Consider the following 14,226-nt stretch of genomic DNA (forward strand, 5'->3'; position numbering starts at 1 on the left):
GTTTGTATTATTTAATAATATACCAAATCATTAAATTCAAATTTACACATGCATTACAAAAAATGTGTGATCATAGCAGTCTTATTCATGATACTTATAGCTTGTTTTTGCTACAAGACAGTTGAAATTATAAATGTTTTATATGTTGACCTCCACACTAAAAGATATATAAGGAAGTATAAGTGAGCAATAAAGTATATGCAAGGGGCTTAGAAGTTGGTATTGACTTTTACCATTAATATAGTCAATATGTTGTATCCATGTTACTTAATGATCAATCACAACCCCGTGGAATTATGTCTAAAAAAACTCAATTTTATCATTACATATTTTTAATTCAATATCCCCATCGATATATTTTTATATATCCAAAAACCATGAATTTACTTTTACATGAAAAGATTCGAATTGTGTCCATTATATACAAATTTGACGACCAGGTTGTTGTCATGGAAAATAATAAATAGGCCGAGGTTGTCAGTGCTTTTGGAAAGCTCTGTACTGTATTTCCTTTCCCATCATACGCACATCAGATGGCTGATATGGAGCCAATCGCTGGACAGGCTTTCACTCAATGTGTAAATTACTGCTGTGATGAGAGCCAAAAGAGGGGGAACTTTATTCCTCATATTGTTGATGTTTTATTCAACGAGACAGCGGTAACATTATGATCTCATAAATACGAATCATATAAATGGAATCCATTTCCCATAACCCTTTGCAACCTTACCCTGTTAGACACATCATGATTCCACCAGAAGACAGCACTATATGATGGCTTGTAATGGCAGCAGCGGTACATCCACGCTGTGGGGCGATGACCTGGGGTCGGGAGCGGGTTCCATGATGCACTTCTCCGTGCAGCAGCTCCACCGGCTCGCTTTCCTCGTGCCACATGGGATTCATGACGCATCACATTCACATGAGCTGCTTCTGAACGGTATGAAAAGTGTGATGGTGATGACGGCCCTCTCCTCTCCTGGATGTCACTAACAGCATCACGAGTTCTGGATTTCTTTCATGACAATGAACTCATTTTTATTTCTCATTAATTCAGATGATTGCAAGTGTGCAAAACAACACATGGTCTTCAATGTGCATCGTAAACATCCGTAGTCTTTGATTAAAACTGATACACTGATTCAGAGGGACATTGTCTTCTCAACTTCTAAACCTTCTTTCATGGTTTGAGCCATAACAAACCAAATGATCCATGCAATTATCAGAATCTGTCAGAAACACATGTATACTGTGTATATTCAATAAATATCTATGACATGTTACGTACTGTGACGATGTAAAACTTGTTTTTGACTGAGCAGGTTTTTTTCCATTCTTTGGTTTGTCATTTTGTGGCACATTTTCTGTTCGATGTCTAAGAATTCTCATGAAAGGTCAAAGGTGAAGTTACTGGCAGTACTGTATATTGCTAAACACATTTGAAAAATCCCTCATTCAGGAATTAAACCAAAGCGGACGAGAAAGACAGATACTCATTACAACAGTGACATGGAGTCAAGAGAAGATGACGTGAACATAGTTATTGTACTGTAAACTAAATAGTCTCGGTATCCCGAGAGCAGGCACGTATCTTTAAAACACTCCCATGTTCTAGTCCTCATGGTCATGTTGATACTGGACTGGTTACAGCATTCATGTTCTGTGAATGTTTACATTTTCAGACTTATTTCACTGCACATTAACATACTTGAATTCACAAGGCAATTACATTAAGAGCCATCATGCTCTATATGAAGCAGTGATATTATAAAGCTATGAATTTCCAAAGCTTATATAAGGGGGGAAATCATAGCTTACTCCAGTAGAGAAAAGAGAGCGCAAGTTAAAATATTAAGTGATCAGGAATCTAAGCTTAAAGAATTAGAAAGAGCACTGAGAACCAAGAATCACACTGATCTACTGCTTAAACAATGGTGTGACCTCAAATTTAACTTAAATGAAATATATAATAAAAAAGCAGAGTTTTCCCTATTTAGACTAAAAAGTCATTTCTATGAGATTGGGGAAAAATCTGGGAAACTATTAGCTAGACAACTAAAACAAAAAGATTCTAGTTATGGTATACCAGCAGTCAAAAATGAAATGGGGAAACTGATGACAAATACAAAGGAAATTAATAAGGTATTTGCAAGTTATTACAGTGGACTTTATAAATCGGAGGCTGATCAAGAGGTGGGTAATTATGAGAATTTTAAAATTAACCTGCCAGAAATATCAATAGATCAGAACAACTGTTTGGACAGCCCCTCATAACAGCAGAGGAGGTCAGTGATATCTTGTTAATGAAGCCTGGAAAATCGACTGGGTTACATGGTGTTTCCACCGAATATTATAAGAAATATGCCTGTGTATGAAGAATCATTCTTGTTGAGAGAGCTGCCAGGAACATACAAAGAAACTCTGATATCATTAATTGTAAAAAAAGATAAAGACCCTACTGATCCGGGAAATGATAGACCTGTGAGCTTGATTAATGTGGACTGCAAAATCATAACAAAGATTTTGGCAATGAGGCTAGAAGCTATTCTACCACGCTTAATACATTCAGATCAAGTAGGATTTATAAAGGGAAGGTCATCCGCAGACAACTTGAGACGTCTGCTACATCTTATACAGCTTAATCAGGGGGAAACCACGCCCATGGCGGCCTTCTCCTTGGATGCTCAAAGGCATTTGATCGGGTGGAGTGGAGCTTCTTGCGATATACCCTGAAACAATTTGGGTTTGGGGAAACGTTTGTTCAATGGGTGAACATAATTTACTCAAATCTACGAGCAGCAGTGCTAACAAATGGAATGATATCACCCTTTTTTAATCTAAAGAGATACCAAACAGGGAGACCCTCTTAGCCCCTTACTCTTTAGAATGTTCTTAGAACCTTTGGCTATCACAATAAGGACAGGCAGGTATAAAGGGGGTCGTACAAGGGGAAGAGGAACACAACATGTTTATGTATGCAGATGATATTTTATTAATAATCAAGGATCATTTGGTGTCAATCCCTAATGTTCTCTCTACAATTCAATCATTTTCAAAAATATCAGGTTATAAAATAAATTGGCAGTCTGAATGCATGCCGATATCAAGAGGATGCACTCTATCAATGGTCGATTCATTCCAGTTTAAATGGATCCTAAGGGGACTGAAATATCTGGGTATTAGGCCGTGCTCAGAAATAGAAAATATAATCTCTATTAATATCCTCCCGTTAATACAAAAGATTAAGACAAACTTTGAGAAATGGAAAGTGTTAAATCTTAACTTATGGGGAAAAATTAATATCAAGATGGTGGTGGCTCCACAATTTAATTACATCTCTATGATGATACCAGTAACCATTTCCGAAGGAATCTTTAAACAATATAACCATTTAATTAATTAATGTTTATGGCTAGGCAAAAAAACCTAGAATCAGAATGAAAAAGCTCTTTGCCTCAAGGAAGTCGGGGATTGGCTCTTCCAAATATGGAATTATATAGCATAGCATTCAAAATAAAGAAGCTAGCACGGCATTGGGCGAATTTGGATTGGAAAGGGAAGAGGAAAGAGAGAATAAGATTCAGGAGTTCCTAAGTGCTTCCTGTTTACTACACTCTGCCTCAATATTCTATCGAAAAATGTCAGATATTCAAGCTGGAATGTGCGACGGCCTGAGACTAGTATGGCAAAAAGATCTCGACATTGAGATTACGGAAGAGGTATGGCGAGAAATAATATCAAATGTAGGCTGGGCAACAAGGGATGCAAGAAGCAAGTTTACTCACTACAAAATTGTACATAGATATTATTTTACTTTTGAAACTGTATACAATGGGCTTGATGCAGGATAATAAATGTTGGAAATGTAACAGAAATGGGCACTTTTCTACACTGCATTTGAAAATCTGATTGCCAGGGTAAAGAACAGTTCAAGACAAACTGACCCAACATGGAAAAACCTAATGGCTGTTATAACAAATTAGAGTGGTCAAGTACTCGTGGACGGAATTTGTTGTCAAGAAAATGCAGGGTATTAGAGTATGCATATTTACATGTAAAAGATAATAAAGGGGTGTCGTGGTGAGTGTATTTTGTTGTTTGCCGTTTCGTTTTTCTGAGTTTCTTTTTTGTTGCGTTTCACTCAAGCAGCAGCTGTCCTTCCTGCATTGGCAGATTAAATGTTAATTTCAGTCCAATTAATGGCTTTAATTATAGTATACTCCATTTGCTAATTATTTGACTAGAAACAAGTGTTCCAAGTCTAGTCTACTTCTCTCCAAGAAGCGTTTGTAGTTCCTGTCACGCAGTTACTGCTGTAGAAAGAGAGCGTGTGGAAAGCACTGAGCACCTCCTGCTGGTGGTAAAGAGGACTGCACAGCACATATATAATCGTGTGATCGCTCGTGCAGGGGGTCTCAAACTGTACTCGTTTACCTTACGGGTTTAACAGGTTACGCGATGGCCAAGATTCTTGGCGACTCGCCACAGCCTACCTTCTTGAGATCGACTTTTCCGCCGTTGCTCTTCAAAACAAAAGCTCAACATTGAGCATGCATTGAGTTGCCATATCAAGCCTGCAATCCAGTTTAAAAAAGATTCATGGTGGAAAGCAGGCTCATTAATTGTGTTGTGCAACAGTTGCACGTTATCGTTTTGAAAAGATATGCAGTATAAACTCTGTTTTTGAATTGTTCTAACAAATTTTATTTTATTTGATGGAGAAATCTGGTTTACTTGAAAGCAATTGAGATTCTATTATTTGAAAAAAGACAGATGGAGTCACAGAAAGTTGTTACAGAATAGGTTTGAGAACCACATGAAGGGCGACACCCTGCTGAGAGAGACAATGCATTTTAAAATAATGAAAAAGAACAAAAAGTTGACAGCCGTTGTTTTCCAGGGAATTAAATTCTTTTAATTAGATTTTCAACATGTTTCTAAAGACAGGAAATGGTAAAACCAGAGGTGTTTCTACAGAGGAATATTTTCTGCCTGACTCAGTAAATCAAAAGCGACCGTTCAATCTTCTCTCCTCGCTTGTTCTTTTGAAATATACAGTAGTAGCAGCCCCGAGCTCTGTGCAGAGCAGCAGGGGCTGAGGACATAAATATAGAAAACTGCTGTGTGCGCTCTGGAAGTTTGGGGGGGGTCAGATGTGCCAGCTGGAGACTGTCGCTCAGTGGATGGATGGAGGTTACTCTGTGAGACCTAGCTTCTTCTTCAGGGATTCGGGCATCTCGGGGGGAGGGGGACGGGGCAGGCGGAAGTAGACCTTGACAGAGTCGTAGATGAACCACTGCAGGGCGGTCAGAGTACCAATCATGATGATACGGGCAACCAGACCCTTCCACACACCTGAACAGGAGACAACCACATCACATTCAGACACTTTGCATAGCTGACGGTGCTGCACAGCACTGGGAGCACCATCACAAACCATGTGAGGTCAACACAGCAGGAACTTCTATTCAGTCTGGTCTCATGGAATGACAACATTTAAAGATCAGGACATTCTGGAGGATGTAGTCTCATCTTGAATTAAACAGCACATCAATGGTCATTATTAAACTGGAACATCAAGGCACAATTCATGCCCGTTGCAACGAGGTGCATAGATCAATTTACAGAAAAACAGGATCATTTACAAAAGCAGACAGTTAAGTTAGCTTTTCTTTGATCAGCAACTATGTTCATTGTGTCCGTCCCCCAGGCTTGCAGCACCAGGAGGTCCCTGTCTGTAGAGGACAGGGTTGCCAGTGCTGCGTGGGCTGGGGGGACAGGTAGACTGTTCTCACACGCCAATGACTCAAGCACCTCCAACTGTACAGCCAGCAAGCTGCTGAGGGGCTCTGCTCAGAGCACAGCGCCCTCCAGAGGTGGATCTAAGGAGCGTGTTGATAAGCCTCATTACACTATGCTACTGCTGAAGTCACTGTGGACTGGTGTTGGTACAGACCTTTTGGTCCCAGCTTCTTGAGCACCTGGAAAGCAGTGCTGCCTGACTCCTTGTTCAGCACAGATACCACAGAGTCAGCCGGATGGGACACGATGGCACAAAACACACCAGCTGCATAGAGATGGAAGCAAAAGACACATCAGAACTTGACCAACTTCATCTTTCCTGGGCCTGATGACTTGGTTATATAGCTTTGCAGTTGATCCGTTACTCACCAATATAACCGGCCACAAAGGTGACCACCAGCTGCTCAGATTTGCTGCACTCAGCGCGGGGCTTGGGAACAGCATACTTGTATATCAACTCTACAGTGCGCTCAAAGCAGGAAAACTTCATCATGGTGTAGGGGATCTGCCTCATCCACAGAGGAACCAAACCCTTATAGAATCTGGAGAGAGGAGGAAAGAGATTTAGCATTACCATCTTCACCGTGACAGACAAACTTTGTTCAGCATGCTTGCTGTGCTTGTGTAAACAATGGTGGATGAGAAACAGGACAGTGCAGATTGAATTAAGTTTCTTCTGTTTACATCTTTATGCTTGTTGAACAGACGTATTGGCATTTTTACTCACAAAAGTTTTATTGCAACAGTAACGTCTAGTTTCAGTCACACCTTTCAGTGCAGTAAACTATGTTCATTGTGTCCGTCCCCCAGGCTTGCAGCACCAGGAGGTCCCTGTCTGTAGAGGACAGGGTTGCCAGTGCTGCGTGGGCTGGGGGGACAGGTAGACTGTTCTCACACGCCAATGACTCAAGCACCTCCAACTGTACAGCCAGCAAGCTGCTGAGGGGCTCTGCTCAGAGCACAGCGCCCTCCAGAGGTGGATCTAAGGAGCGTGTTGTCAGAAATCTATTTACAATGACTCATCGCTAAAGCAACCACTCTATTAGACATTCAAAATCAAAATGGAATGCTTAGGAAATGGAAGAAGGCAGTACACTTACGCCCAGACACCCTCCTCTGCAAACATCTTGGGGACACACTGTCTGAGGTTGTTGGCGTAGCCCGGCCTGGTCTGGATACGAACTTTGACAGCCTCCATGGGAGCCAGAGCAATGTCTGCAAAGAACTCTGCGCTGGCTGAGGCAGCCAGGTACAGCGAAGTCCTCCACAGGTAGGTGTTCTCCTGCCAGGTGAAGCCACACAACAAATGGTCAGACAGACTAGGTGACGCTCAGGTTTCCCCGACCACCACATGAAACGAAAGCCGCCTGTCCAAAATGCCACCACTTTATCTTTTCCATTAGGCATTTGGGTGAAAATGTCATAATTTGAATATAAATGATTCAGTTATGACCAAAAATGGAGGAAATTCCCTCCTGGCGTTCAACAGACCGAGCGTATGGACACAAGTACAACCCTAGACCACCGGTCACGGCTTTGCTTGCGTCATGTTTATCCCACAACGCAATAGAGAAATTCCCATGCGTGTCCTGAGTCATGCGAGCGGTCTTTATAGAGATCGCCGATCAAACTTTTAGAATGAATATTGGCAGTTTACAATCGACGCAGTCTCACTATTTTTAACAGTTGCACACAAATGCCATCAGTTCTACACAGAGATTCTACTTGAGGATAACAACTCATCAGAACAAGGTAATACTGACTACAGCAGAAGGATGACCAAACATTGATTCTGTCGGACACAGCGGTGTGTGGACTCACCTCCCCCAGTAAGTCACTGTAGAAGACCTTGAACACTTCGTAGAAGCCAAACTTGCACAGTCCCTGCATGGAGTAGCCAATGAAGGTGGGAGCCCAGCCCTTTGCCAGGCCTCTGACACCATCTTCCTTAAGTGTCAATGAAAAGCCGTTGGCGATGCTCTTGTACTTATCTGGGTCCACCTGAGGAGGAGAATCAGCAGTGATTAAGCTGTCATCCAATCACTGGCAACTCTGGGATCTGGTGTCGATATGTATATGCCGACATGGTGAATAACCATTAGTATGGGCCTCTACACGAGATGCAAGTCTACCGGTTTTCTTTTAAGTACCAAGTTTTTTCGGGCCAGTCACAGACTGCAATTTAGAATTGTTTTTACTTTATTAGCCTAACTAATTTTAAGATTAATGTGGGATGTTAGGATGACCAATACATGTTTACAAGTATGACACACTGGTACACCACTCCAAAAGTTTCCAATTTAAAAGACATTTACTTTGGTGCTTTAAATATACATTAAAGCATGAAAGTAAAAAAACTAGCATGAATTAGTCACACCATAGTGAGTAGGGTTTCTCGTGCACAGCCCATTGACAGTTGCCTGTTCATCGTTAACAAGTGGTACACTATTGTGTATAGTACTGTTATACTGAAGATGGGACATTAAGCTGAGAGGCTGCAGGAGCTGCTGGCGACTCGTTGCTACTGTGAGGTTCAGCTTCCATACAAACCTGCAGGCGACACTTGACAAGGTCGAGGGGCACCACTGCTGTGTGTGTGATGCCGCAGCTCAGGATACCCCCAAAGCCACACAGGGCATAGTACTTTGAGGAGCCAAACTCGCAGCTGATATCCTCTGTGGTAGAAGGGAGGGGACACACAGCGAACATGCAACATGCAGGGTCACATGCAGCACAATAATCAACACCAAACCAGAGCCACATAATGTAAGAGTGGTAACTACAGAAGGAACACTGTTAAACCATTGAGACCATGTCCCTACTGCAGACTGATCCACTCTCCCATTATAGAGGGCTCTGCCACAAACATGCCACCATTTATTAGGATCACACACCAAAGGTTGATAAAAATCAATGTGCACATGTGATTTCACGATGAACTATTGTGGAATATACAGTAGTGTCATGCAAATTGGGCCAGTTACTTCCAAATAGTCTTATTTAATCCTCTCAAGCTACAATGCTTGTTTATTCAAGGTAGAAATATTTTGTACAAGCTGAACAGTTTCTGGCAGCAGGACAAGCCGTTGTAGTCAATTGGCTAATATGCAAGCCACCACTGTGGTCCCACAAATATTAACAAAACTATTGATTAAGAATAAACTTACCGTTTAGATAAAAGAGCACAATATAATTATATAAATGAATTTTTTACATCACCATAATGCTGGTGGCTTTTACTTTTTACCAGACCAGCTCAAGTTGACAGTATAAGTCAGGCAGTGTGTTAATGAAAAATCAATAACTGGCTGATAATGTGAGCACTAATGAGTTTCATATCTCTTTTATACATGTACACAGTTAAGACAGACATCCTTGACTTTGTAAAATAGCATAGTCAACATACAGGCCATTTTCTCCCTAAAGCCTGGCACTCCTGACCTTCACCAACATGAGTCCTCTACCGGGAACTGAGTGGGCGGGTGTCGGGGGCGGTGATGTGGGTAGAATCATTCAACACATAAAAACACTGGTGCAGAATCATGCAACCATGTTATGATCACTCCAACACATTGGAATCAGTATTCAATGACAAAAGAAACAACTTCACCACAACTGGGCTGATGTTATTTCTCTCATGCAAAATTGGTGCATTTTCAAGACAAACCAAAAAAACAAATACAGCCATGGGTGGATGGGGCGTGACGTTAAATTAAAAAAAACAAGGCACTGAGCCACGGAAACCGACCTGCAATCTGCATTTGACCAGATCAAGGGGAACGACAGCTGTGTGTGTGGTACCACAGCTCAGAATCCCACCAAAGCCGCACAGGACGAAATACTTCTGAGAGCCGAACTCACAACTGTCCCCCTCTGAAGAAACACAGGTGAAACTTTGAGAACAGGACATGTTGGGCTATAGAAAGGACAACCCTTTTTGAGCCTGTAGATGACTAACCGGCTACCAGTTTAAAGCTTTGAACTGGTTTAAGAAATGTTGTCTCAACCCAGCTAGATGTTTGAAGAACATGAAACCGGTTTGAACTTGCTGATCAGAAACCGTTTAGACTGAAATCTACCCATGTGTGCCATGTAACATGCCAATTGTGCTTTTAGGCTGAACTTATAAAATGAGTACATGGCCTTCGTTCTACATGCTGGTGTTTTCAAACATATGTAAGACTTCCTTTCACAGCATTATTTAACAAACTGCTGACCATATAGGGCAGAGCTTTACATTTTGTGAACTTAAAACACAGCGCATAACGGTCATTAAGTAATGTTGGGTACCTTGTAAACAACCTGGCAGGAATAGTATGGACAATTTGTTCTTGTCAGACGCTGAGCTGATCATCCAGGGGTCACATGTCTTTATGGAAGTTAGTTCCTAAAGATCCACTGAAAACAGTTTCGATTGCTTTTAATAAACTAAATGCAGTTAAGTGCTACACGTCAGAAAGCGTTATCTGCCGTGCAAAGGCCAGATCTCACTTTGTCCTTCCTCGTCCTCCACAGGGTGCTTGGATGCGGCATGGGCCTTACAGCTAACTGCCTCAGTCAAATACCTCAGCCTTTCTTCCTAGCGGTTTTAAGAATACCACGACAATGTACAGCCCGCACATACGCGGTCGTACTGTACAGTAACCGTGTATATGCCATTTTACACACCGAAGTGGGTCGCAACCGGGACAATATGGTCGGCTAAGCTAATGCAGCTCATGCTAGCCCTTTAGCAATCTTGCGGACTTGAGGTTACCTTGTGCGGTAGCGGCTGCTGCCAGTCTGCGGGTCCTCTGTCCCTGTTGGCTCGGCTGAGGTTCCTCCACTTTCTGGAGGGAGAACAGGGGCGCGCTGAACGGATTGCCCCGGGCCATCTGCGTCAGAGCGGTCGGATACATGGTGTCCTGCTTGCTAGCGGAGCTACGCTGCAATGAGCAATAAGTTAACTGTGAGTTTGGCTCGCGCTCAATGGCAGATGTGTCTAGTACACCACACGCAGGCGCAGACGCAAAGTCATTGGACTGACACCTGAACCGAGGAAAGCTAGGTCACGTGCCGGTTAGCTTGGTATAACAGCCGAATGACCGCGGACAGGAAATACTTAGCCAACCAGCTTATTTAATGAATATTAGACAACACCAAGCCACACACGTAGCGTCCATGCACGTTACCGGACCATAGCTGTAACACTCAAATCCACAAAGCGGCCTGCCCACACACTCGTTTTGCATGTCCTTTTTTCCCGGCATAGCATAAGCTAAATGCTAAGCTAACGTGACCGCTGCGAGGTGGAAGGCCGCATCTCACAAAGAAGGTTAAAGTAGCATTCACACACAGCTTCCAGAGCTCACTGTTCTGTAAAATACGTCACCCATAAAGAGGTGTCAAATGTTTCATATGTACTATTGTTTTAAATGAATAACCGCACTTACTCTCTCGGTGACTTAAGATGGCGCCTCCGCTGAACTGCTCGGCTGCTCGGCTGTTCGGAGAGGCCGAATAACCTCGCGGTAAACCTGTTTGTCCTTTCGTGACGTCGACGAGAGCCTGGGCGGGTACATCCGCTTCTCTGTCCCATAAGAAACCGCCGCAGAGCTGCCAATCAAAACCTCTGGTCCAATCACAAATTGGCCTATAATTATTTTAAGGCGGGGCTTACAGTAACTTCAGAGAGACTTTGACCAACAAATGTAAGTCTTCCCTCTCAGGTAAACCTCCATTTGTATCACATGTATTATCTTACATTACTACAGTGTTGTCATGCTGTTGATGCATTCAGTTCAGTACCACAAGGGAACGTCAGTATGGCGTTAAAAGCAGACGTGACTGAGATAAACCAGCAAGCCTGAGCATGTTTTTAGTATTGAAGTTGATTATTGTATAGTGAAATAAAGGGAAAAGCCCAATTCCGAGATGTAAACACATTGGGTATGCCCACGATAAAGAGGGCCAACAGGCTTTAGTCAATTTAAGACAAGCAGCATTGGTGTGCAGATCAGGACCAGCACTGTGGGGTCGTGCTGCCTGAAAACAAGGCCCAACAGCCGCTAACCGGCGCTCCGATTCCATGAAATATGACACGGCCCCTAATCTGAGGAATGTACTGCTAATCAGACCACAAATAAAACAATGGCCGCTGATAGTCGACCACTGAACCACACATCACATTCAGAAGCATTGCTTTTGCAGCACACATGCATTGTATTTGAGCGAATTATTGAGAGCTTTTCAATTCAATTCAGTTTATTTTAGCTCTTTTTATGTTTGAGGAAGTGCACTTCAGTAGGGAGCAGTCCAAGCAAGCCTATTAATGAATCCTAAACCTAAACTAAACTACAACTCATTTGAAAGCCTTGTTCTTAGTCTTTCACATCCAACCTGGAAAACATTACAGCCAATTTTATTTATTATACTGTACCGGCCACCAGGTCCATATTCAGAATTTATATCTAAATAAGAGAGTTAAGAAGAGTTTCTATCAAGTTTAGTCCTTAAAACTGATAAGGTTATTATTGTAGGAGATTTTAATATTCATGTGGATGTTGATAATGATTGCCTTAGTGCTGCATTTATCTCATTGTTGGACTCGATTAGCTTCTGTCAGAGAGTACAGAAAGCCACTCACTGCTTTGGCCACACCCTCCACCTTTTTTTTACATATGGCATTGACATTGAGCATTTGGAGGTCTTCCCACAGAACCCTCCTCTGTCAGACCATTACCTCCATAAGTTTTGAGTTCATACACCGTTAGTCAAAGGTTTCTACACCAGATGTCTAACTGACAGTGCTGTAGCTAAATTTAAAGAAGAGATTCCTTCTGCATTTGATTCAATACCACGTCTCAATGTGACAGAGGACTCCTGTGCTAACTTTAGTCCGTCCCAGATTGATCATCTTGTCGATAGTGCTACAGGCTCACTGAGAGACACTAGACTTGATAGCCCCACTGAAGAAAAGGACAGTGAGGCAAAGGAGGTTTGCTCCCTGGTATAACCCTCAGACCCGCGAACTAAAGCAAACTTCACGAAAGCTCGAAAGTATATGGCGTTCCACCAATCTGGAAGAATCACGCTTAGTTTGGAGAGACAGCTTTAAAACATATAAAAAGGCTCTCCGTAATGCCAGAGCAGCCTATTACTCATCAGTAATAGAGAAAAATAAGAACAACCCCAGGATTTAGATAACACCACAGCACAGAGACAGATGTGAGGTCCTGGGACAGGGATGTCGTATGTGTACAGATTGTAAAGCCCTCTGAGGCAAATTTGTAATTTGTAAAATTGGGCTATACAAAATAAACTGAATTGAATTGAACTGAATAGAGACAGCACTGGTGAAGATTACAAATGACCTCCTAATTGCATCAGATAAATCTCCGACTCATCTCCGTAATGGTATTATTAGACCTTAGTGCTGCGTTCGACACCATTGATCATGACATCCTATTACAGAGACTGGATCAGTCGATTGGCATTTCAGGTACCGCACTAAGTTGGTTTAAATCCTATTTATCTTCTGTCAGACCATTACCTCATAACTTTTGAGTTTATACTCCCGGAGTGTACACCGTTAGTCAAATGTTTCTACACCAGATGTCTAACTGACAGTGCTGTAGCTAAATTTAAAGAAGCGATTCCTTCTGCATTTGATTCAATACCACGTCTCAATGTGACGGAGGACTCCTGTGCTAACTTTAGTCCGTCCCAGATTGATCATCTTGTCGATAGTGCTACAGGCTCACTGAGAGACACTAGACTCGATAGCCCCACTGAAGAAAAAGACAGTGAGGCAAAGGAGGTTTGCTCCCTGGTATAACCCTCAGACCCACGAACTAAAGCAAACATCACGAAATCTCAAAAGCATATGGCGTTCCACCAATCTGGAAGAATCACGCTTAGTTTGGAGAGACAGCCTTAAAACATATAAAAAGGCTCTCCGTAATGCCAGAGCAGCCTATTACTCATCAGTAATAGAGAAAAATAAGAACAACCCCAGGGTTCTCTTTAGCACTGTAGCCAGGCTGACAGAGAGTCACAGCTCTGTGGAGCCGTGTATTCCTATAGACCTCAGTAGTAATGACTTCATGAACTTCTTCAATGAAAAGATTTCAACTATTAGAGGCAAGATTGATGCTCTCTTGCCCTCAACTACTGCCGATCTGTCATCAAGAGGTGTTGCCTTGGAAACGGCTGTATGCCCTGGTGTATATTTGGATAGCTTTTCTCCCATTAACCTAGACCAATTGTCCTCAATGGTTTCTACTTCTAAACCATCTACCTGTCTCTTAGACCCCATCCCAACGAGGCTGCTTAAAGACGTGTTGCCTTTAATTGGCACCTCTCTGTTGGATATTGTTAATGTGTCTTTGCTAACAGGCCATGTACCACATTCCTTCAAAGTAGCTGTAATTAAACCTCTCCTGA

At 42.3% G+C, this 14,226-nt stretch overlaps 1 protein-coding gene and 2 non-coding genes across 5 annotated transcripts; all 3 read right to left on the minus strand.

The window, feature by feature from the left end:
- Positions 1 to 4,889: 4,889 nt before the first annotated feature.
- slc25a3a (solute carrier family 25 member 3a) lies at positions 4,890 to 11,399 on the minus strand. 3 transcript variants are annotated; one of them, XM_034526154.1, is made up of 8 exons: positions 11,235 to 11,399; positions 10,559 to 10,727; positions 8,353 to 8,477; positions 7,624 to 7,803; positions 6,903 to 7,084; positions 6,172 to 6,344; positions 5,957 to 6,067; positions 4,890 to 5,355 (listed from the first exon to the last, which is right to left on the minus strand). In XM_034526154.1, the coding sequence occupies exons 2-8, from the start codon at positions 10,698 to 10,700 to the stop codon at positions 5,195 to 5,197; spliced, it is 1,074 nt and encodes a 357-aa protein (XP_034382045.1). In that variant the 5' UTR covers positions 10,701 to 10,727; positions 11,235 to 11,399; the 3' UTR covers positions 4,890 to 5,194. The 3 variants fall into 3 exon arrangements, with proteins under 3 accessions (XP_034382045.1, XP_034382046.1, XP_034382047.1); XM_034526155.1 differs by having other exon boundaries at positions 10,559 to 10,722; positions 11,235 to 11,335; XM_034526156.1 differs by having other exon boundaries at positions 8,353 to 9,675; positions 11,235 to 11,303.
- On the minus strand, positions 5,695 to 5,896 carry LOC117726555. The gene has a single exon (XR_004609005.1). It is a non-coding gene; the product is annotated as a small nucleolar RNA SNORA53 (small nucleolar RNA).
- LOC117726554 lies at positions 6,597 to 6,798 on the minus strand. The gene has a single exon (XR_004609004.1). It is a non-coding gene; the product is annotated as a small nucleolar RNA SNORA53 (small nucleolar RNA).
- Positions 11,400 to 14,226: the final 2,827 nt, after the last annotated feature.

Source organism: Cyclopterus lumpus, chromosome 23 (assembly GCF_009769545.1).
Source record: "Cyclopterus lumpus isolate fCycLum1 chromosome 23, fCycLum1.pri, whole genome shotgun sequence".
Classification (NCBI taxonomy): Eukaryota; Metazoa; Chordata; class Actinopteri; order Perciformes; family Cyclopteridae; genus Cyclopterus; species Cyclopterus lumpus.